This window comes from Coturnix japonica, chromosome 3 (genome assembly GCF_054131305.1).
Source record: "Coturnix japonica strain WE chromosome 3, WE-NBRP24, whole genome shotgun sequence".
In the NCBI taxonomy this organism is placed as follows: Eukaryota; Metazoa; Chordata; class Aves; order Galliformes; family Phasianidae; genus Coturnix; species Coturnix japonica.
The window spans coordinates 59,969,693-59,994,708 of NC_140665.1; the positions used below are offsets into that span (position 1 = coordinate 59,969,693).

General features: G+C 41.0%; 1 protein-coding gene across 4 annotated transcripts in view; it reads left to right on the forward strand.

Moving 5' to 3' along the window:
• Positions 1-25,016, forward strand: part of CEP85L (centrosomal protein 85L) — a 121,089-nt gene that overhangs the window by 20,887 nt on the left and 75,186 nt on the right. For 2 of the 4 annotated variants that reach the window (XM_015858639.3, XM_085541769.1), the window contains exons 1-2: positions 323-1,167; positions 14,706-14,867. In XM_015858639.3, the coding sequence (XP_015714125.2) occupies positions 1,113-1,167; positions 14,706-14,867 (217 nt within the window). In that variant the 5' untranslated portion in view covers positions 323-1,112. Of the gene's footprint in view, positions 1-322; positions 1,168-14,705; positions 14,868-25,016 lie in introns of those variants that run through there. The other 2 variants (XM_085541770.1, XM_015858642.3) reach the window with 2 other exon arrangements.

The window sequence follows — 25,016 nt, forward strand, 5'->3', positions numbered from 1 at the left end:
AGTGCTGCTGTGGCAGAATTCTCTCCTGATGTATTTTGGCAGCCTCAGAACAGCTCTGGTTGGATGCTTTGTACTGTATTTGACTTATTGCTGACAGGAGCATTTTGTTTCCAACCCTGAGGCCTAAGGTTGATTGTGATGCTTAGAATTACCCGCTCAGGGGAAAATTGTAATTCTTCTTTCTTTGCACTTCTTTCTTTCTTATGAAGACCAGGGAATACAGGAAAACTGTGATTTTATAATAAACCCTAGTAAGTCTGGATGTATAGGCCTTGGGTACTTTAGAAGGTGTAATTTTGGAGAAAATAATTTCCTCTTTCTTTACTGATGACCTTGATATAAAACTCACTTCCACCATGGTGGAATACAGCCATATGGGTACTTACGAGGCCTGCCAGCTGCCTGCTCGGCAGCAGCTGCACTGCAGACCCCTCTCCAGGAGGGCATGGCAGTGCCTGGGCTGTGACCCCGTGCTGCGTTCTGCCGCTCTCCCTCTCCTCCACTACGGCCTCTTCCCTTTGCCCCTCCATTTCCACATGACGTTTACATGCCCTTGCTAATTGGCTCAACATTTACCTGCCTGGATCGCAGTCTAGGTGGGAAGAAAAGGTAAATGGAGGGTGCCGCTCACGCCCCAGCTCTGTGTACCCTGAGGGCAAGCTGAGGACGTTCCCATTCTCTACGCAAACGGGAGCGCCCATCTCCTCCTCGGGACCTCAGCAAGTCCGCAGGCCGGGTTGGGGCAAGGCGCTCACCCCGCTACATCTCTGCCCTACCCACCGCTCGCCCCGCGCCCCCTCCCCGTGGGCCGGCTTATGCAAGCGGCTCGCCCCCGAGCTCCGCAGCATCTGCGAGCTCCCGCCCCTGTCCCCGCCCCGCTCCGCTCCCAGCGCCGGAGCAGCAGGCGGCTGCGGCGGCAGCGCAATAAAGCAAGTTCTGTCTGCGGCGGGGGCGGTCAGCTCCTCCCGCCTGCGCGATCGCGGCCCAGCAGCATGGCCGCGGCACCCCGGGGGCACCGAGCCGCCCGCTGAGCCCCTGCCGCCCGCCCGGGCCGTTTGTCCCCCGGCCGGGACCGGCCAGCGAACGGCTCCGCGCTGCCGGAGCGCGGCACCATGTGGGGAGGGCTGCAGCCTCAGCTCGGCGCCGGCCCTCGCGGCTACAGGGCGGGTAAGGACCGGGACGTGGGGATGGGGCAGCCGCGGCCGCGAGGATGGGGACTGTGGGGCCGGCGCCGTTTCCCTTCCCCTCCCTTCCCCCGCCCTGCCCGCATCGCGCTCCCGGCGCCCCGCAGCAGCGCCCATGTCCGCCGGGAAGCGGCTCCCTCCCCCGCCCCGCGGAAGGAAGCGCCGCGGCGGCTCCGCGGGGGGACGTGGCGGGGAGCGACCCCCGGGCTCGGCGGACGCCGATGCCGTCAGTGTGCCGCTATCTTTAGGGCCGCCCGCGCTCATCGGGCTGGTTTTCTTTCTTAAATCTGCGGCTCGGTCTCTCCTGCCGCGGGGGGAGCCTGCCCGGGGCCGAGGATGGGAGGCCCTCCCTCGGTGCCTCGGTGTCGCTGGGTCTGGAGCGTCAGAGCAAAGCTGCGCTTACCCACGTAATCCCTGTCTGTGGATCGGGCTCTTGTTCTTTTGTCTTTTTTTTTTTTGTTTGTTTGTTTTTCTTCCTTTTCTTTTCTTTTTTTCTTGTTAGTGTACCGTTGAACGGAGGATCTAAGCAGAAAGCTCGTTGTTTCCCTTCGTGGCTTTTGCTTTACATTATTTAGGTTGCAGCCTGTTCCGGTTGTCGAGGAGATCGAGTCCTATTTATTGCATCACTTTGCTCTGGGTTTCTGGGCTTTAAATTAGAATCTGGCTCCCGCAGTTTGGCAGGGGGGAGTTTAAATTTGGTGTTAGTCTGGCAGGGAAGCCGGCCCGAGGGTATGAGTGCTTGGGGTGAGTAGACTGCAGCGTGACATAACGATTGCTTTTGCGTAGGTAAGCCCAGATACTAAGCCTTTATTTTTGGGATACTTTTTCCAGTTTTTTGAAGGCATTGTGATCCAAATTCAGCGAGCAGAGCTCCTGGGAATACTTGGAGACTTTTTACTAACTGAAGTAATAGACAGCAGTGGTTTGGTTTGGCAGCGCTGTTACAAGTGCAGAAATAATGCTCTTGTAATACTGTTGTGGTGTTATTTTGTTTTCTTTCATTCAGAAATTTGGCATCGTGTTTTAATTTTGGACTTGGAAAGTATGGCTGCATAACGTGTATTGGGTTGGTTGACGTATTTAAATGGAAGGATTGTTTTGGTTTCACTTGACAGTGCTTCTCTTGCGAATACAAGAGCTGCTAAGATGTTCTCAGCAGCTGCCTGAATCTCTGCAGATAGCCTAATGTTCGCTCCCTGTGATTTGAATGGAGGCACTGTTCCTTTTTTCTTTACTACTATTATTAATTCCTGTGTGTAACGTGTTTGCCTTGCTGAAGCGTTGTGGATTATATATATTTTTAATGCTTCTTGTACAAAAGCAAAGTTATGTTTTCGTTGTACTGCTGCTTGCTGAGATTGGATATCCTCAACCAAGTGCGCAGATCTCAGTGAATTTGATGGAAACTGCAGGAATTCAATGTTTCCATTCTTGACGGTTCGTGTTTGGGGCAGGAATACTCTGCCCTGGTGAGGCCTCATCTGGATTATTGTGTCCAGTCCTGGGCTCCCCAGTACAAAAAAAGACAGGGATCTCTTGGAAAGAGTCCAGCGGAGGGCCACTAAGATGGTGAAGGGCCTGGAGCATCTCCCCTATGAGGAGAGACTTAGGGAACTGGGTCTGTTTAGCCTTGAGAAAAGAAGGCTGAGAGGGGACTTGATCCAGGTTTATAAGTAACCTGAGGTGTGGGAGCCATAGTTGTGAGGCTGGTCTCTTTTCAGTAGTGCGTGGGGATAGGACTAGGGGTAATGTGTTTTTCTGTGCCCGCCATTCCTCCTCTTCTTTGAATACTTGCAGTTCATGTGAAGTCTAAAATATATTTGTATGTGAGTTAGGTAAAAGAAATAGTGTAAGGTTGCAAAACTTAGAGATAAACCTCCAATTTCAGGTAAGATAGACTAGCAGAAGGTAGCAGTTAATACAAAGCAAATGCGTAATGATAATGTTTAAACTTAAGATACAATTTCTGCATTGTGGTTCCAGCATAGTAGATTCTTCCTTCATTGGTCTTACTTTGAAATGGTCAAGTTGTTCTGTGAGATTGTGTAACTGTGCTAAAGGAGTGGAAGGTAATTAGGTCAGTTCAGGCACTGTAATGAAGAACCGATGGCTATAAAGATCCTGTGCTATTATGTTATTGAAAGATAAGGTTTGTTTGTTTATTTATGCTTGGATACAAGTCGTCCAGAGGAAATATATTTTGTTGGTTGTATCCTACTTCAGTGCAGAAGTTAAAGATTTAAACATATTCTATCAGAAGGAAAAATCCCTTCAGCTTCAAAATTAAATGCTTTAGCAGCAGCTCCTCGGTATAGATCTTGATGGTGTTGACTTGTAAGCGTTGGTTTGGGAGCATAACAGTTTCCTTGTCAAATTCAGTTCATTGCTGAAAAGCATTATGTTTTGCTAGTTGTATCGTAGTCATGCATGGACCAGAAGTTCTGTTTCACTGGAAGTCTTACAATTCACTTACAGAGCCAGATGCCTACTGAAAAATTCTGTAACTGTATAGGGAAGTTATCTTTTTTTCAGTAATAAATGTAGATTAACTGTGATTTTTCTTAGAAGTGTAACAGGCACATTGTATGAAAAGATGTGCTGTCCTGTTTGCACACCTCCTTTAGATGAGTGCTTGTTGTTTTAGCCAGTGAGGTTAATGAGATATTTTGCTGCCCAGACAAGGAAGATCAACTCTTAGGCTCTGATGTCCTGTCCCTGGAAGCATTCAAGGCCAGGCAACATAAGAATGTACTATATGGTTGTTCTTAGGGGATAGCAATAGTTATAATCTCTTGTACAGTAAACGTTTACTGCAACATCAACTTATGATTTCGCACCACAAAAGGACAATTCTATCCTTTTAAAACTTTAATGAAAGGAAGCAGTAATTTGTCTTAATGATTTCAAGAAGAATGCATTGATTTGAAATAGCTGTACAGAATGAGCATGTAGTAAAAGGCAGCATGAGCCATCATGTCTGCAGTGTGGAGTGGAGGCAAGGGAGGTGCTTGTTGGCATAAGAGCGCCTGTAGTTTCTGCATTGTACATCTAGGATTTGTCAAATATTGCTGCTTAGGTGACATGGTAAGATTTTTAGCAACAGGATTTTGAGGAGTGCTAAAGGACATGTGCCTTTCTAAGTATGGACAAATGCAATAATGATATGTGGTGGTAAGGGTGGTTAAAAACCCCTTGTGAGTTGAGGTTATAGCAGGAGATGGTCATCTGCCCTTGTTGGAAGCAAAGCTTGTTGGTTGTGGACAAATAAGGAAAAGGGGGGTAGTACTGTAGATGTGTCCAGTACCAATGCTCTGCTTTGCATGTTCTTTGGATGCTTGATTTTATGAAATAACTTGCCTGTGGCTTAGTGGTAGGACAGTTAAACTAATTCAGTTTCCATGCTTAGTTGCCTGATGACTGAAAAAGTGCTGACTTGGTTCTAGTCATCATTTATTTTTCAGCTGCTCAGACGTGTCCTGAAACTGTATGCCGGCAATAAAAATCTCACTGTGGCTGCAGTTTGCTTTAAACCATACTCAGTGTATTTGCTACGTGAGTCAAGAAGTGACTTTCTGTTTGCCTTCTCTGGTGGGCTCACCTTGCCTGGCTGCCAGTCATTCTTGCTTTGCTGCTCTGCGACAGAAAAACAGGATAGCAGAGTTAGCAGGTTGGGATCTGAGGGAAGAGATCAATCACCATCATGGGAAATCAGGCTCTGCGTGGGCGAAATGAACTTAATTTGTGGCCAATTAAAATATACTTATGTAGTGAGAAGCAAAGATAGAAACAAACAACAAAAAAAAACACATGTACAAATCACAAGAAGACCTCTATATTTTCCCTACTGTGCTCCCTCTCTTGGGCCTGTCTTCCCTTCTGACAGCACATCCTGATCAGGACAAGGGTTGTGGTCATTCCAAATGGTTAATCTCTGCTGTTCCTTCCTCCTCATGCTTCTCTCCTGCTCTGGTGCAAGTCCTTCCTGAGAGCTGCAGTCTTTTGTGAAACTTGCTGAGGCTTGGCCCTATCTCAGCTGCAGAGCTGCTCTGCCATGGCCTACATGGGCTACATGTGAGCCTGAAGCACCTTCTCTCCTTTTCTAACTTGGATGTCTACAGGGCTTTCTCTTTCCTCCTTGCTTGTGGGCAGTGCTTTAGCTTTTCTTACTGGAGGTGCCACCAGCTGTGTGTAGCATGGGGCAGCCCCTGCCTCTACTCACAGATACCACCTCTGCCAAGTCCATGACACCCAGACCCAGTACAGTTTGTTGAGAAGAATGCTGGATCTGCAGTAATGCTGCGTGTTGCCCTGAAGCATATTCCTGCCATTGCTCAAGGAGGGTGTTAGAAGGGATGCTGAGGTCTGCTCAGATCACCTAAATGGGAGCTTCTTGCTGTTAGACTGTTTGAGGAGGTGCAAAATATGGCTCATGGGAGACTGCAAACCAACTGCAGAGGCCTGCAAGTGGATAGATAGAAAAGATAATATGGGTAAACAAGTTCGAGTCTGCCTGGGTTTATACTGGTCCTGACCATTCCCTCCTTCAGACCAAACCTTCAGGCTCCTGTGTAATTGCCCACGAGATGCTCATTTTCCACAGGCATCCGGCATTGTTGCCTGGGCTGGAGCGTCCTATTGATCACCCAGCTGTATTCCACTGACCTATTTTTCCACAGCCAGCCATGTGGCATCACATCCTTCTGTTCTGCTTTCCTGATGACCTTGGTTGTTTTTTGAGAGTCAGATGGCTACTGTAAGAGGAAGCAGTGATGCAAGTAAGAGAAGAAGGGCAAGGGTTGAGAATTTATTTACTTTCAAGGCATTGCATTCCCTGAAGATGTAACAGAATTGCCTGAACGGTGTATGTGTGTGAATTACTGGACATGGTTTTCTTTTACAGCTAAAATATTTTAGTGGTAGTTCCTATGCTTCTGGCTACTTCTGCTCACACGTGCTTTCTGCTTCCAAAGGGCCTGCTTTGACAGTTGTTCAGCCTTATGGCAAACTGATCTGGGGAACTGGAGAAAGGAGAATACTAATGGTAAATAAATGATAAAGGAGGGATTTACATTTGCCTGATTTCTGTTTGAGCCATTGTAGCAGGAAGAGTCTGTGCTGGTGTCAGGCGAGTGCAGAATGCCTGGAGTCAAATGGGCTAGCTGTAAAGTCAGCTTGCAGGTAGTGGAGAGATCTAGTGCGGTCTTGCTTCTTCAATGCAGAACTGCTGATGACGTCAGGAGGTCCCTAATTAATCCTTAGACTTGCTGTGAAGGCCAAGAACAATTAACGGAGAGGATCTGGAAAGCTACATTAATTCTACTGGACTTCCATTAAAGCTAAAAATGGTTCAGAGTAATGGGCAGTGACTGACAAGGTAGTAGAAGGCTATCTCTGTCGTTCTGAAGAACAGCCTAAGTAATGTCAAGGGAAAAAACAACCTGCTGCTTCTCTATGTATTAAAATACCTGGAGTAGCAAATGATCCTTTTCAGGCTTTTAACTTTCTAGTGTGTTAAGCGATTTGTAGTGTCAGGCAAGAAACATTCTTGAATCATCCTGGAGAGAGATCCGAGATTCCTTATAAGGTATCTGTATGTTTTTAATGTCTGCTTTGTTCCTTTCGTAGCGTAGTTTCCAGATGGTGTGGAAAGCTGCAACTTTTTCAAAGGTTTAGAATAAAATATGGTCTTTTTAAATTAGTGTTTCTTTAAAAGATGGTATATTCTCTCCTGCAGACTCTGCAGCAAAGATATTTTTGTGTTTGCAGATTTTAACTTTTGGTAACATTCTTAAGAATTAACACATGTAAAAATGCTTTGTATTAAAAAGTTCAGTGACTTGGACTGATCAAAGGCTGAAAGTGGGAGTATAGGAACCCTAAGAGGCATTGGCAATTCCATTATTTATAACTTTATTAATCTTGAGAAGAACTGTGGAGAGCCCTGCTAACAGCTGTTATCTTAATCTCTACCTGTTTGCTTCATCATCCTAAATACCAAATGGGTTGAGCAGAGCTCTTGTGTGTTCTGTAGAGTTGTTGTAATAAAAGGTTTTGCATCACTAGTGATTGAAGTCGTGAAGAAGTTAAGAGCACATAAATGGCTGTTTTTTGGCTGGAAGTATTTTATGTATAGTTAGTCATAACAATGTACGGAAGAGGTATGTATATATTTTTCTGTTTTAAACTACTGTGCTTTCTTTTTAAATTTCAGAGTATTCTTCCTTGCTTATTTAGAGCATGTATGTGAGAGATTTTGTTTTCTAAACAGAGGAACTAAGCTTGTTGAGAAATGTTAACTTGTGTCATGAGCCTTAGAAGTTAGTGAAGAAAATCTCCTAATGTCTTACATGAAACCAGAATGTTGCCCTTTTAACTTAAATTTAGGTACTTAGATGTTGTGTGGATTTCTGTATGTGTGTATTAAAAATGCAGCCTGAAGGCTATGTCTTCGGTGCATCCATATGAAAGTTGATTCTACCATATGTGTAATGCATATTAAGTTTCTTTGAAGAAAGGTGAACAAATGCTGTCAATTATGTTTTAGCAAACTGGTTCCGCGAAATGATTTAAATATATATTTATTTTTGTCTCCTTGCAATTTCTTTCTGTGCCAAGGATATCTTTACATCTGATTACAAGGAGATATTATGTTCCCATTTGTAAAAAATGAAGCATTTTTTAAGTGAGGGAACTGCATAAAATCGTTTAAGGTTGTTGTTGCTGTTCTCAACCCATTGTAGAAGCTGTCATTACATTCTCCTATTCAGAGAGGAGATGGACTTGTTTTAAATGCAGTGAGGGCAGAGGTATTTCTGGTAGAAGAATGTTGAGACAGCAGAAAAAAAAAGTCAGAGAGTAACTTGCTTGATTGTGGTTTTTAATATCAATATGGCTAAACCCAAAGAGAGGCTTAAATGTAGATGATAAAGGGATTTATGTAAAGGATTTAGCATTTCACCAATAGTATGCAGCCTTCTAACACTCTAGCAACTGACTGGGTGTCCTGAGGGCGTGCTGTTCTATGTCTATATATACTTTATGCGTAACCATGTATTATTTTCCTGTATGTTCTCCTCCTCATACTGTGATAAACTTAGCAAGTTTGAAAGGTAGGCTTTTCATCTGCATTCTCCACATGAAAGTGAATGGAAGCTAAGAACGTCATTTTGTGTTTGTGTGTGGTGAATAGTGCATTTAGTCCGAAGACAAAGAGGCAGGCCAGCATAGCAGGCATGAGGTAATACATGTGGTCGGTGTGCCAAACTTGAAATAAGAAACATCTGCAGCTTGTGGAAGTTCTGCTTTATGCAAATGCGCACTCTCTCTGGAAGAGGAAAACTCACAGGAGAGCTATCAACAGTTGGATGCAATGCCTGGTCTTGCCCAGTCAGTGATGAAGTGGAAGCGAACTTATTCTCCCAGCAACTGTGGGAATTTCACTATTGGGGTGATGCTAAATAAATGCAGATAGATGCCATCCGTATAAAAACTGGTAAGGATGTTATGAATTGAGTCCTGGTACTGTGTACTTTCTGGACTAGAAATCAGTCTGAGTGTTATGTGCTGTGCCAGTGTAAGGATTTTGCTACCTTTTTAGCTAGTGGAGTGCTATGTTGAGCACAGTTTTTTGCTAGCTGAGCAGATTTTGTCTTGCATGGTGAAGCTTGCAGAAATTTACGCTTATCTTGCTCTAGTTCAGAATAAGCCTTAATGCACAGTTTGGCAGTAGATTGGTTGGTCAGGCACTTTCATCTAGTGATGAGCTAGTTGCTGTTGGGCATTTAAGTGTACCTGTTTGTTCCCATTCCTTGCTTAGCACTGCATCTGGTTGACCCCTTTCTGAGGCAGCTTTGGAGATCAAATTAGAAGAGAACTTTGTAAGTGGAGACTGTTTTCTTCCTGAAGCACTTTCTGCTGTATATGCAGTGGTAGGGCTTTTGCTATGGAGCAACAGCAAATCTGTGGATGGGAAGAGTGACCAGCCTGTGCATAGCAGCTAACCAATAGATCCGATTAGTGCTAATGTCAGACAGCATTCTCAGCTCAACCCATTTTTGTCAGTGAAATAAGCTTGCCAGCTGGTGGTCTCAGTGCATAGAGAGAGAGATGGGCACCTCATGCTTTCTGTTCTGTGTGGCTTGGTGACAAGTGAGATACCTGGTTATGTCCTTAACTACAGTACCAAGGTTCTGAAAAGCTTCTCTGTCAAATTGCCATGTTTTTTTTCCCTAAGTTCACATTCTTTCTTCTAGATTGCGTGCTTCCCAGCATGAGAGACCTTGTCACATGCTGACTTGGTATTGTACAGTGCCATGCACATTTGTGAAGTCATAAAAATATGTAGCTTATTAAAGCTTAGAGATACTGTTTTACAGAGAAGTCAGTTTTCGTAGCTGTGATCTATGAAGATAAATTGTACATTTACCTATTTCTATTAAACAAACAAACAAACAAAAACTTAATATTTACTAAGGAATTCCAGAGGCAAAATAAATCAGGTGTGTTGTCACAGTCAGCTTAAAATGCATCTCTTTTAGGAAATTATATTGTGAATACATGCTCATTAAAAGTATGACTCTAGTCAAGTTCCAGTTGATACTGCCAATCAAGTGTGTGTTTACTTTGAGGACTGTACTTTGAGGAGTTTCTTCTTTAGGGTTTTTCTCCCTTACTTTTCTCAGCTGCTATTTTATAACATATTTATTCCTCCCCGAGCAAGTGAATTATTTTATGGACAGACCTTTATTTACTGGGTATTTTTCTACTTGAAATTATTCCTGTCTTTTGTTCTTGCTTCCCTTTATATATGTACTTTATTTTTTTCCCATTTCTTGATGTTCATGGATATTCTATTCACTTTTGAACTGAAAAAACAGGAGAACGCAGCTAAATAGGTTCTGTCAAGAAACACCAATAAGGGATGTGAGTCCTCAGGATGAATCATATTTCTGCTGTCTGACACTGTAAAGTGCTTTGGAGAAACTGAGTTTCGGTAATTGAGGCTGTCAGTTCATCCTGCTTCACTCTGCTTGTTCATGCACTGAGATGAAGCTGCATCACCTGCCGACTTGGAGCTGTGTTGGTGGGAGGGTTGGTGCTGGGACCTGCTGGTGCTTTGGTTCATGCCAATGAGCAGAGCTGTAGAGCTGTGAGCTTCCACCACCTCCAGGGCATGGTGAAGCGCATCTTCACACTGTCGTTTGGCTGTTTTCCTGAAAATATTAGGAACTCAATTTTTTCCAGACCACTGCTCATCTTAAACACAGGATTTTAGAAGAGGTTGCGTTGTAGACCTGGAACGTGTTTTGGACACTTGTTATTAATAAAAGGCACAGCTCATTTTGCAGAAGGATCACAGAGGTGAAGTGTGTGCCAGGTTTTGTATTATTATTTTAAAGAATCCTTACCTTTTATTCCTATAGAACAGCGAACAGTTCCCCAGGACTGAATGTTTGCCTGTCTGTTAAAGAGCTTCAGGCAGGTTCTGCTATGATCATGGTCTGAATTTTTGCTGTATAGCCTGGTCTCCTCCATGCTGACCAGAATAAGCATTGAGCTGTCAAGTTTTGATAGCACTGTAGTAGAACCACCCTTTCAGAATCCTTTAGTTGTGTGCACTTGCACCAGCTGTCACTGGTATTTCACTGCTGGTCACAATCTGTGTCAGAAACGTGGTGTGGAGTGGAAAAATTGGCATCCTTCTGTTGCAGGAGCCAGTTAAGTCTTTTGGTGCTGTGTTTTGATCAGTATCTAGGTAGATGTCATAGCTGCCACTTCAAATAATTTTAGTACTTTCGGGCATGCTGGAGGTATTTTAGCAACAAAATATAGTGACGCTGTTGTGTGTGGTGATCATTTGGTAACATATAAGAAATTTTGGCTTGCTTCTCTTACCCCACTGCGTATTTTAGGCAGATGGATGCTAGCTGGTGGTTGGCAGGCTGGTGAACAGCAGCAGGGTGAAGCAGGTGTGTAGCTGAGCAGCAAGGGCAGTCCTGTGTATCTTTCCCCTTTTTATGCTTGGTTTATTTAGTGTCATCTGTTTGCTGCATGGAAGATCATATTTTCACTGTGAGCTGCTGAAAAAGAGATGGGAAGCATATCAAAGTACAGATGATCGGTGGTTCTTTACTATTTGGCTCTGAAAGTCTGTGCCAAATGTGAAACTAGTAAATTGGTTTTTAAATGCTGATTAGGACCGATGGAGGTGTCTATAAGGGTTTATTTTTTGGGTTATTTTTCTTCTGTGAAACCTGCATAATTTCCTTCCCTCAGTGATGGAGGGCTGGTCTGTTGTCTGGCACTTTTGTACCAGGCAAAACCCTTAGCTTACTGTTAAACTTTCTAATTGAGTGTTTTTCTCAATCAATGTATTTCTACTATCTTGCTGCTTTATGTATTTGCCATTTCTGGGGCTAGGTTCAATCAGTTTTGAAAGACTTTCTTATATGGACTGTTACATGTGACCAGCCAGACCCAATGGGACAGGTAGAGTGAGTGCCACAGCCAGGAGACCTGTGGCCCTGGTCACAGTGCTGAGATATGAGTGCTTCCCTGGAGAGCCAGCTGTGGTCTGGTAGCCAGAGCTAATGAACCTGTACTCTGCTCATGCTGGTCTGTGTGAAGGTATGTACATGGACCAGCACTGAGCTCTCCAGGGCTGCTGGCTCAGGATTCAGTCTTTACAACCTAATTTTGAAATGCTCTCCAGCTGCTGAGGCAGACATGCCCCAAAAGTTCCTTCCTTGCTCTTCTTTTCCATTGGACCATGCTGCAGCACCTGAAGCTTGATGTGCCCATAATCTTTGTCCCTATAGGTATAGAATTGACAAGATATCCCGAAACACCATTGGATGCTTTCTATTTCCTCGACTTACAGTAACTATAGAGATTGTGCTGTGGGTGACCATCTACACCCTACTGTGTTAGCACTGTTTGTAGGGTCTAGCTGTGCTATGCTGTTCCACCTTTTGGGATATGTTGCAACATAAGAGATCTGATGTGCTAGAGATGCTCATGGGGTGTTAGGAAAATCTTCTTTGTACTGAAGATGTTTAAAGACTGAACCAGGTTGTCTGGAAAGGTTATGGCATGTGTCCCTGGAGATTTTCGAGGCTCAACTGGATATGGCCTGGAGCAGTCTGATCTAATTATAATTAGCTTTGCTTTGAGCAGCTGGCTGGACTGGATGACCTCTGAATGTCCTTTCTCACCTATGTTACTCCCCTTTGCTATTTTATGCCTAAGTTTTTCTTAATGTTGCAAATAGTTTTATTACTCTGTCCCTTTTGAGAAGATGCATATAGGTGGCTATGTGTCCGGATACTGAACATCTCTCTGACTGATAAGTCAAAAGAGATTTGCGCTTAATGCATTGATTTAATGTGTGGTGGTAGTAACATTTGCTACAGTTCTGTTAACACTTGTTTAATGCCACAAAAGCTAAAAGCCTCCTAAGAGGTATATTGTGGAGAAAAACACAATAAAGGGTAAATTAATCTGAATTTCTCTTCTATAAATCTATTTTAAATGTCTCCCTACATCAGAACTGCCTCAGACATAATTAGCTTAGGCTCTCATAAGTCAACTCAGTTCTTGCTGGAATAGTTAGCTGCAGCTTGAGAGGTGTAATGTGGAACTGTTAAGGAGAGCAAAGCTATTTAGAGAGAGGGGGAAAAAAACTGCTCCCAAAGCAGACCGTGTGTTTAATGAAAGAAGTGCTGGGTGATGGAAGAGGAAGAAATGTCCTGATTTCCCACCAGCTGTATGTGAAACTGCCATGTGGCAATATGTTTGATGGTGATACGGAGAGGTTAGTAGACAAGTGGTACTGGAGTGGTGCCCTGTTGGGATCTTGGAGCCCGGCAACTGGCCAGCTGTGGGCACTCGGGCCTCTTTCCCTGGTTTTAGGTTTTGCTGTTTGATCCTCGAGCTTGAAGGGTAATCGAAGGGATAATGAAGAGTTAAGAGACTCTTGGGAGAAAAGGCAAACAGTTTGAGGAAGTGAAGGAAATGTACTTCACAAGGCTATGCATTGCACAAGGCTTGGGTAAAAAGGAACAGTTAGTGAGATACTAAAGAGGCAAGAGAAGAGGCAAGAACATGCCTTAATGGAAAGGAGAGGAACATCTCAATACTCTAAGTAGAGATTGAAGTTGAGACAAGTGGGCAGAGATATCGAAAACCTCTAGGAACTACTTACAGAAGGCACGTTTAGATGTCACGTTACATGTAATTGCAGCATACAGTAAGGAAGTGCATACTGTATTCCTCATTTTACAAGTGGTTTTGTGAGCAACTACAGTTGCTCTGGCTGGTAAGTTTAATTATTTCAGTGCTACATGGGGAGTATGTGCATGTTTATGCTTCTGCGGATAAATGTGCTTGGTGATGGTTAACATATATGTTTTTACATCATTTTCTGAACTTCTTGATTTATTGTGAAACAAGTACAGCTGGAATTAAGAGTGAGCTGCAGAAGTCCTTGTGGACACAAATTGCTCTTATGGCTTTGGGTGCTGATGAAAATGTTTAAATGACCTAAGAATGCTCATGTGTAGCCAAAGAGACACTATATGCGAGCTGACAGTTCGTTGAGTCATTTCCTGCTGAAAGTGTTATGCAAAGCTTGCTGCTAGAGGGGGTGTATGTGAGCAGTTATGTAGAACATCAAACCTGAGCTGTGCTTATCCCCAGAGTTCTTTATGCGCCTCTGATGATGTGGAGTGCAAATATGACAATCAGTGTGCTGCCTGTAAGCCGTGCTTAGGTTTAGATTATGGTTATTAGAAACTGTGATCGTCCTTTGGGGTTGTGCTTTGGGTTTTACTTTCTATTTCAGATCAGCTATAAAATAGGACATGTTCTGAACAGTTCTTTCAGCAGAGAAACTATTTGCTGCTTTGAATTGTGCTTTCAAATGTAACCTTTCAAACATTTATGTATTTATTTATTTATTTTAAAGCAAAATGTAGCAAAACCTGGATGAGTAGGATTCTCACAAAGCCTGTGTGCCTGCTTAATAGTCTGTCTTGTGATATAGCACAAAAAGATAACAGATGACTTTAGGTACCAGTGCTTGCTTTATTTTATAACCTCAAGTCATGTCAGGTTTATGCAGTTGGAAATGACTGTTTCAACTGCAAAAGCTTCAGCAGGTTTCTGTTGCTGAAACACATTTATTTCTTTGTAGTTAAATGCTTGCAGTGCAAAAATCCTGCTGAATGTTGAGAATCAATTATAGGATAGGAAGTGCATGATAAGTATCTTGGTGAAGTTACCACAAGAACAGTTTAAGGACCATGTTTTTAAGTAGTAAAAATGTATTTATTGGAGCTTCTTGGAAAGATTCCACGTAACAAAAGGCCTGTAATTTCAGAAAAAAAAACAAACATTAACATTCATTCTATTTCAAACCTAATCTGTAAAAAGATAGGGCTCAGTTTTCACCTTGACTGGTATTTTGTTGTTGAATTTTGTACTGTATCTGTAATGACAGACTTCTGGCTTCCTTCTTTATAGGCTCAGATTATTCCTCTGTGGGATGGTTACCTGGTACTGAATCCCTGTGGCAGTCCGCAACCGCTGCGTCAAGCAATCAAAGCAATCCTGTCAGAAGACACAGTATAGCTTCCGACAGCGGGGACACTGGGATTGGTACCTCCTGTTCTGATAGTGTGGAAGGTGAGTGTACGCTGTAAACTTTGGATGTTTCTGAGAGAGAAATGATCCAAATGGTTTTAAAGGTATGTTTCTGAAGATCATGTGCAGTTCTAAAGTTTACTGACTGGACCAAGTCTTTGTTTTGGTGAGGCTTAATTAATTTACTTCTGCATGAGTTGTGCACATTAACTTGCATTTCTGCAACAAAGCTGGTAATTGTTTCATCTTTTGGTAGCCGCAGTTAGAAGAGGTGCCAGACTTAATCAGGGAAATAATATCTTGTGCTATGGTGCTTGGTAAACAGCTGGTAAAAAGCAGAAAGAAATTTAGGAGTTGCTGAAAGGACACTGATTTCTCATGTTTTTGTGTGCCAACAGTGAAATGTTACTCACTGGGACTTTGGGGAAAACAGAGTTAATGTTCACCGATTTCTTACTTCTCTTGGGAAATAGATTTGCATTTTACTGTGTGGCATTTGAGACCTAATCATAGGATCACACCCTCCTGAAATTTCCTTTTCTGATTGAGGTACATTTAGAAGGTCAATTAATCAAAGGTCTTTTGTGGGCATATCAACTGTATCTAAAGACAGTCAGAACTCAATTTGCATTAAATCTAGATTCCTCTAAGTTACTTTTGTTAAGGAGGGTTTCAGCCTCTAAGATAGCAGCATCTCCGTAATATTACAGCCCTGTCTATGGCATGTGGAAGTGGAAGGAGGAGAGAATACAGTGAGAGGAGCATGAGATTGCCTTCTTGCAAAGCCTGGTATCCCAGGAAGATTTTCAAGAGTAAAAGAAATGAAAATAAACCTGTAGTATAATTTTCTCCAGTGCTTTTCTGTGTGGAGGAGTGGACAGCTGAAATGAGGTAGTGCAGGGAGAATCAGTAGAAATGAAGAAAGAGATGCTGTACTATATGAGCTGCAGGATAATACACAGGAGGGCTGAGTGTTCCTGAGGGAGAGGCTCAGCTTCTGCCATGTCTGTTAGTCTTAGCAGAAGAAGGCGTTGTCTGCTGTCTTTCTTCCTGTTAGTTGCCCTAACTTCTGTCAGTTAGGGCAACTAACTGTCAGTTAATATGGAAATCTTACTGCCTTTTTAATTATTATTATTGGAATTGTAGGAGGATAAAGCTCTCATGCTTACTGCATATGTATCTGCAAGCTGACTTGCCCGTGTGTTATAGAACAGTATTTTAAATTGCAATATCTGAATTGTAACTTTTTTTTGCTTTTTTTTTTTTCCTGTCTCTTCTCTTGAGGACTTTACCATTTGAGGGGAGGGAGTAAGAAGAGGAAATGAAACAGCACCTCTTCATCAGATAGTTCTCCTGGCTAAGGAGACCAAAATAGCTGTTCTTTGATGGGGGCGGGAAGGAGGGGGTGAAGCTGATGCAGCCACAAGTTTGAAAGTCATTTGTTGCTATCTAATGACTCTGAACATTTTAGTGCTTTTTTGTAGAGTATTACTGCAAGCTGCATTAAGAGTTTCTCAGATAGAAAGTGAAGAGGGAAAAATGGCAACAGCTGGTTTATGAAGTTTGTGCATCTGGTGGTACTTACACATAACGGTCTTTTTTTCCTTCCTGTATCTTTAGCATTGTTTCCTGCCACCTTGTTTAAGAAACTTTTAGCAGAAAAGAAAATGTTGAAGGAGAAAAGAAGGAAATGTAAAGTGATAGATAGCGGAAGGAGTGTATGACAGAATTGGATGCTAAATGTATGTACATTTTTAGTGGGAGGTGCAGTTGCCTGAGATACCTAGCTGTCTACATCTCCAGCTGCTCCCTCCCCACACCCACTAAAAGAAAAGAATATTGTGATCTGCAGGTCTGCTGGGCCAGAGTGGTAATTGCAGGCTTGATGCTGGCCATCTGCTCTCAATGTGCTGCTTTGGACATCCCTTGGGGATTTTGCAGGGGGGAATTTTTCTCACAAGTCAGCAGATCATTAGAATTTTTAACAATGCTTGAGAGTGAAATGTGGCCTTGCTGTTTCCTTTCTACTATGTCTACTAAAAAGCAAAAACTTAATTTCAGAGTTAATATTAACATCTTCAATTATGGAAATCTCAGGTGAATTAATTTGTGTTGATTTGTAGGGACTTGTAAATATGCCATTACAGGGAATGGAGCTCAAATGCATTTTAAATCTGTTTTTAGTATGTTTTGTTTTGTAAGTAGTGGTTGATGTGGTAAGGTTTTTTTTTTTTTATTTCTTTGTTCATGTTTTTGCTTGTTTCCTGCCCCTAAGTGCTAGGTGGGTACAGCTGAACTTTTGAATGAAGGAAAAAAGCCCCACAAATGTGTGTAGCAGGAGGAAAAGATTTTTACTTTGGATCTTTCAAAGTTCTTCTATTTTTAAACTTTTCTCTACTAGTGAACAAGGTGTATTATTACTGTTTTCATCTCATCCTGTACTTATCCTGACTGTGTAGTTTACTCTTGGGCACTGAATGCTATTAATGTTCTGAAAAGTCTCATTGTTAAGAAGGAGAGTGGAAGGAAGTGAAGTGTGGAGCCCTGGGTTGAATTCAGAGGATCAGAGTTATAATAATTTCACTAGGCAGTTAATGTTCTGCTAGTTAAATTAATATATTTATTTTTTAGTCCTGTTAGAAGTGGTGATGTAAGATGGATGTCTAATTCTGTCTCTATCTCTTTTCATTTAGAAATATGAGTAAGCATGGTCTGTTCATAACCTAAAGCAATCTGCATAGGGCTTTGTATGTTGTCAGTTCATTTTAATAGGCAGGACTTCTTTGGAATACTTAAAAACAAGTTCCTATTCTATCATTTAATATTATGAGGCCCAGAAGAGTCTCTGGTCTTTACTGAACATGTTACCTTGCTAACTGATTTTAAAAAATCTAATTACTTCAATTTAATTGTAGTGCTTCTTTGTATGCCAGGGAGGCATGGTACAGGCAGCTCTAAAGTTGTTTAATTTTCCTACATCAAATCTTCTTCCAGTAGGACCTTAGCATGAGGAGGAAGAGCTGACAAATGTAAATGTGAAGGGCTGAATAGACTTTCAGGAGGTAAAATCTCATTATGAGTAACTTAAAGGAGTTTTTGTTTTGTTTCATTTAGCACTCTGCTAAAGATAATGGGACTAAGGATGCATTTATCTCAAATATTAGCACACACTCTCTGTTTTTATGTCAGTCAGGAAGGTGCGGTAGCAGAAGGATCCTGAGAGCTGGCACATATACTTTGTGTTCATTGTCTGTTCTGCTCAGTGATTTTTTGGGGAGATGATGGATTTTCAGAGGAAATCATTGGCCTTCTCCAAGTGGAGGTCAGTCTTTTTAGCATTTGGATCCTGGCAGATAGGGTTATAAGTTTGGTGAAATGTTCAGTTATTTGGTGAGAGGAGAATAATGAAGTTGGTGCCATTCTTCCTTCATTACCTTCTTCCACACTGGCCAAGTTTCACATTCTGAAGGAGCATTCCACCCTCTTGTGTGTCAGCCTTATTGTGTTACTTGGGTATTTTCCATCCTAACAAGCAGAAGTGTGTACTTCACTGAAGCTTGCATTAAACTCTGTTCTTTGTCAAAGGGGTACTGTTGTTCCTTACCACAATGAAAGCATATTTTTGAGTGGAATATAAGTATTGAGTGCTCAGAGGTTGGCTGTTCATTTTCTGGTTGTTTTTTTTTGTTGTTGTTTTGTTTTGGTAGGATTCAAACAAAATGGAAACACAGGTTCTTTGAGAAGTCTAGTAACATTTCTAGAAGTGGATTTAAGAAAAAGTATGCTATTAAGTTACCACTTAAGTGACTGAGAAATTGACTCAAATTACTGTAGAGTATCTGATGACTGAACAGCTCAAATTATGGGTAGTTTTCACTCAGTTTTCTTGAGATATGTATCAGATTTCCCTATCTTTCCGTATTACCTACCAGGTATACAGAAGTCCTTGAGCAACAGAAATCCCACAGATAAGTTTGCCTTTTCCCAAGGAAAGTGTAACCCATGCTGTCTTTCCCTGCTGGTTCTTTATGCACACTGCTGGTACCTTATCCCCTTCCACAGTATGGAGGGACTTTGGGCAGGACCAGCTCTGTAAGCAGATCCTCTAGGGGTTTATTGATGGAGTGGCTTCTGCTATATTTACATCTCAGCATCTGAAGGTCCCTGCAGCTGTCACTCAAGTTTTAACAGTCTGTTATATCATTTAATCTTCTCAGAGGCTCTTCGTGATACACTTTTATACTCTTTCCTGCCTTCTCTCTTCCCCTAAGGTATTTTTTTACTTGTCCTGTGAAGAAAATACATCAATTATTTAATATGCATTCTTATTTACAGTGCAGCTTCTGCTACTAAAATGGTAAAACTAGGTAAGCATTAGAAAGAGCAAAGCTTCTAAGTAGAATGTTGTGTGAAACTCTGATTTGTAGAGTTGTGAATAGAAAAATATCAGGCAAGGTGATGTCTAGGGGAGTTGTCTTTATATGTCCTGTATTTTAGAGTGTGGTGGATGTCTGGCATTCTGATAGGAAAACAAGGAGCATCATACAATAATTCTTCTTCTGTTTAGGTTAGTGCCATGGGACCTGAGCGCACCAGACTTGCATCTTTGATAAGAGGTCTTATGGAGGATTTCACATTTTCATTGCTACTGTCAAGTTAGAGAAAGTTCCTGGCCTGCATTCATCAGCTTGGTAACTTGGGGTCTCCTGAAGCAAGCAGGAATTACATTAGAGATCAGTCTCAGAGAACAGCGTGAGAGGAACCTTTTGAGCCATAAACACTAGAAACTTATTCAGATACTATTCAATATTTAATGTGTGTATTCAAGCAGCATTTCCAGCCGTGTCTGGAATAAAAATCACATGACCCCACTGTAGTCTTTTCCACTGTAGGCAGTATAGTGCTCTTGGTAGGTTACCTCTACTTGTTTGGGGTGTAGGCAGTGAGTGGTTCAGAAATGTTTGCTGAGCAAAAGAAAATGTTCTGGTGCTGCCTGTAGTTGTGGGTCAGGACATGGCAGAGAAGGCTGCTTGTATCCTCTGCAGAAAGGTTTGTAAATCCCTGCTGGTTTTGTTGTGTTATTTTCAACAGATTTATACCACTGCCTATATCTGGAGGGCTTTTTCTATTCTTTAGTTTTTATTCAATAAAAACTAAATTTCTCCCTTAATGCAAGTAATAATTTTATTTTTTTTTCTAGCTATATATATTTTGAGTATGGGATCTAGTATATTTAGCATCACCCTTTATTTTAGCTGTGATTTCAGTACTGACAATAAAGAATTTTGTAAAATGCTTCGAAGTAGAGTGCAAAAGCTCCCTGTTTTTCGGTACTGCTCTTGTGTTTCTGTGGTAAATCAGATGGACTTCTTACATCAATTTTGCCTTTATAAAAACAGCAGCAAGAAAAGTCTGTCCAGAGACCACTCTTAGATGAAGCATATTTACTCCTTTCATCTCACTTCCTTCTTCACTAACTTCCTTCAGGTTAAGGGAAGTGAGAGAGTGAGGGAGAGTGGAACTGTAGCTGCTTTGTTTTTAAAGCAGTTAAAGCTGTCACTTTGTTGTTTTTTAACTGTCTTTTTACTCAGTCAAACTTAGACAGGAAAATTGGTGGACTCCCCCACTGGAAACATGATTTAAAAAGAAAAAATAAACAATTTATTCTCCCTTCCTGTTAAAGAGCTGGGGAGGAAGTCTTTGTGTATCAGCCGTGGTTGAGGAAGTCTGCATTTTAGTAGTGTACTCAGCTACACAGAGGTCACTCCTTCGCTACTGGAAGGAGGCAACCCTTCATTCTGGAAAATTTTTATATACTTGACTGATGTGAATCTATGAAAACTCTGAACTGAGATTATGGTGAATTCACCCATTAAAAGTATTATGGAGTATTATAGATTATGGAGTATGGATTATGGAGTATTATATGGAGCTATCAGCTGTCTTGCAGTTAACTGCAGATTTTTCTTGCTTCCTTACTAGCTCTCTTTTGGGTTTTGTTGTTGTCCCTATATGGTTTTCTTAAGATCCCGGAGTTGATGTTCATGTTCTCCTACTGTTATCCTGCGGTCTCATGGTGCTTACAGAGGTTGCTTTCAGTGTCTGTCGTTGGTACCTGAAATCTGCAACCTGCAGTGCTGCAGTGTAGTTTTATTAAAGTTTTAGAGGAATTTAGGATTTGTGTTGTGCCTTAGGTCCATTTACTTGTCTTTTAATAGCTGATTTAACCGAGTTTAAAGGTTTTATATATACATATAAATACACACACACACACACACACATATATATGTATAAATAAAAAAGTAGCATATCCTGAACTGATGTTAAACAAAACCACAGTAACTAGGTGTTAAAAGATCATTAATATTGGTTCATAGTAAGAGTAAACAGGCTTTCAGTTGGTTCTTAGGTAGAAGCATGAGTGAATTTAACTCCTTTGTTGGGTGTCTGTTGTTGATTTACCATTCTTTGTTTTAGCCAGTAGTGAGGTTTTAGAGATGAGGTGCAAGAGGAAGGTTCTTAAATCCAAATAGATTTTGAATGAAGAGGAATGTGTGTGAAATACGTCAGGGGAATGGAGGTGAGAACATTTCCCAAGTAGGTGTTCCTACATCTGAATTTTAGCTTTATAGCTATGCTGTAGATCTATAGAAAGAAATCTATAAACATTTTTTACGTAGTCTGAAGAATAGTCCTTGTTATATGATATGCAGAGATGAACTTTTCTGCCATATGAACTATATTAATCAAATTCATTAGGGTGTGCCAGGCAGCTCTAAGTGACCTGGTCTGAGGTTTGGCAGTTGTTTTCTGAGTTCAGAGCTGCTCAGAATTCAGTACTGGGCGAAAATGAACTTGTTGCTTAGGATTGTGTTTTTGTGTGGCTCTGTTGCTAAGACAGAGACAGTATTGGTTGTGTTAGTACTGCTAGGAAGGGGGAAAAAAAAAAAAAAAAAAAAAAAAGAAACAACAACAAAAACTGGAGACTCTCTGTTTCCTCTTGGCTGCAGAATGGCCATTGAGGTGCAGTAATAAATAGCCTTTTCATTTCAGGGTAAGATTTGGAGCCCTTGTTTGTTTCTCCCTGTTCTCCTTGAAAGGAGCTCTTCTCTTTACTTTCTCTGTAACTTCATGATAGAAGAGCTAATGGATGATGCTACAGATTACAGATAGGATATCTGAATTTGTTGGAATTTTAAGCCAGTTGTTAAGACAACTATAGGATGTGTCTCAATGCAGAAACTGCCTTTTTCTTTTTTGGCTTGTCTTGATGGAACTACATGATCCTTGAGGTCCCTTCCAACCCGGGTAATTCTGTGATTCTGTGTGTGATTCTGTGACTTGGCTTTTTCAGTGCTACTGTAGAAAACAATGCTCAACTTCAAGAAAGTGGATTTTAAATGTATATTTCTGTTTGTGTAGTAAGCCTTGTGTGCTGCTATTCAAACTTTTTTTTTCATTTTACTTAAAATTTGGTTTAAAGTTAGATCTCTTGACTAGATAGAGATCTTTGGCTTGCTTTTTTTATAAAGGAAATTCCCTTAAAATCCTCCTATGGATGGAGGAATATTGGCTGTGGTGAGGGAATGCTTGTATCTTGGACATGTTGTTTTTAGTTGCTATTTCTTTTTCTCTTTCCTGGGAAATCCCTTTCCCATCCCTCCCTAACTTACAATAAGTCTTTTACCAACTGACCATATGGAGACTTTGCGGAGGTGTGCTTATTCGTTTTAAAGATCCTCTATTGGTAGTAAAGTAAAATTACTAATTTAAGAGAACAAAGACTGGTTCTAAAAGCATGTGGTTATTGTCATGTGTAGGTAAGTGAATGTGATGTCTTCTGTAAGAAGTGCTTTCTGAATTGTACTTGAAGAGGATGCTGAGTCATTTTTGTAGATTTGATGGAAATGGAGTCTTAGAGATGGTGACCTCTCTGTAAGTTTGCAGGCTATATAAGAAAACATGTTCTGCTGGTGGTACTGCTTATAATCATAGAACGGCCTGGGTTGAAAAGTACCGTAATGATCACCTAGACTTTTATATTCCCATGGGAATAGTGTACCCTTCATTTACTTTAGAAGTTGAAAAACATTATTTAGCTATTTTCTTAAACAGGTGGTTGTTATTCCTGCTGCCTGGGGTGTAAGTGTAGGACTTGATAAAGCGTCTGACAAATATGATTGAGTTCTGTGCTTCAGGTCTAGAGAACTGAGAGATTTAGAGAATTATGGATTTACTTATTTTTTTCCTCTGAAACTGACTGAATTTCAGGCTGGTTACGTTGCTTTGTTTCTCTTCTGTATTCACTTGTATAGATATTAAAATAGGCAAGGAGAGTTTGTGTGCCCGTATGTGTATAACAAAGATATTGTACTTGTTTTTTCATAGGATGTCAGACATCAGAAATTTCTTTAGCCTATGATAAATGAAATCATCAATTAAAATCCTTAAAATAAAATGCAGTACGGAAGCACAGTATTAAAGCACATTTTTTTTTTATTAATTAGCTGTTCTTGCATTCAATACTTACAATTTTATTATCAATACAGTTCTGGTGTTTCCAGTACTCTTAATATTTCAGTATTATTATTGGGCCTAATCTGTCTAGAATTGCTAGCCCAAGACTTGAAAAAGAATTGAGCTGTGGTTTATTTTCTTGTTTATTTATTTATTTATTTTTAACAAGTATTTTATGGAATGTGAAGCATGCTAGTTTTGATTTCTCTAAAATCATTTGTGTCGACCTCTTTAAAGCTAAAGTGCATTAATAGCCTTCCACCACTTGAGTGATGATGGGAAGTGCTGTATAGCTTCTAAAATTGCTACCCTTCACGGAGTTTCGGATTTCATCGTGCTAGCTTGGATGCGGGCTAAATGCCATTACAATTTGCTATGTTAGGGATTTGCTGGTACTATTAAGTAACACTGGAAAACATACATACTGCATTGCGCAAAATGGCTCCCTTGTGTTTCTCTGGGGTGAAAGAAGACTTTAAAAACTAACATTATTAGACAGAATTACATATATATTTTGGAACAGTTGTTAGAAGTAGATGATTCAGAATCTGTGAGCTAGTGGTTATGGAGCTGACTCTGAAATAGCAGATAGCTGTTTTATACCACGCTAATTTTTATGATGTACTTTACTCCCTGCGTTTGTTTATCATATTTAAAAAAGCAAATCTGAAATCGAGTCTAGTTTAAGAGTTCTTATTTTCATTTTTGGGCCATGCTATGATCGTAATACCAAAACTAAGTTGTTTCCTAGTAGGTTGGAGAGCGGAGGAGAAGCAGTCTTACATTGTTTTGTGTGGGTCAAAGCACTACTAATGTGCTTGGATACCATAGTGATGATTACTATAAATACCCTAATGTATGAGCCAACAACTGGAAATAAACTTATAAACACTAAATTCTTTCCATTATCAAAGGCAGCAATTGAAACATTCTCTAGTCTCCACCTCTGTCTCTGAACTCACAGCTGTGCACGCTGGAAAACAAAATGGATGGGCAAACACTGTCTTCTAATTTTCATGGTTCACAGAGAGAAGTTATCATCAAATTGCTTAAAGAAAAGCTTAGTTTTGGTTGCTGTTAGTTGGTAAACAGTGAACCAACCCCTCATATTTTAATACTGCATTTCAAAGTATTGAAGAATTCGAAGAATTTAGTACTCAAAAGACAGTAAGTCTTATAGCAGCACTTAAAGTAAGTTTGCAGTTCTTGTGTTTAAATTGAAAAGTATCCTTAGTAATGCTGGTGATGTACTTTAGGGAGGGGTTTTGGTGTTGAACCAGTGTCTCATTTAGGTGGTAGGGAATCCATCCAGGTAGACATTACAGTACCAATCTGATTTATTTTAGTTTAATTTTATTTTTGTTTTTTAGAATGGGGTGAACTCCAGAACATTTCTGAGGATAAAAGAGAATTTTCTTCTTTCTGTTTTGAGAACTTTAGCGTTTTTCATCTTGGCTGACTGTGGAAATGATGGTTACACTTCTGTTTTATGCAGGGGATCAGGTGTTGTAATGTGAGACTGTTTGTCATTTGCAGTGTGTGCTGAGTTTTATACCAGGGAATATGAATTTGATGGATGAAATGGTGCCTGACATATACATAAGATGTCGGAGGAAAATTTTTCAGGATAAAAAACATTCTTTTAAGGCTTTTGTCATAGTTTGACATACATTT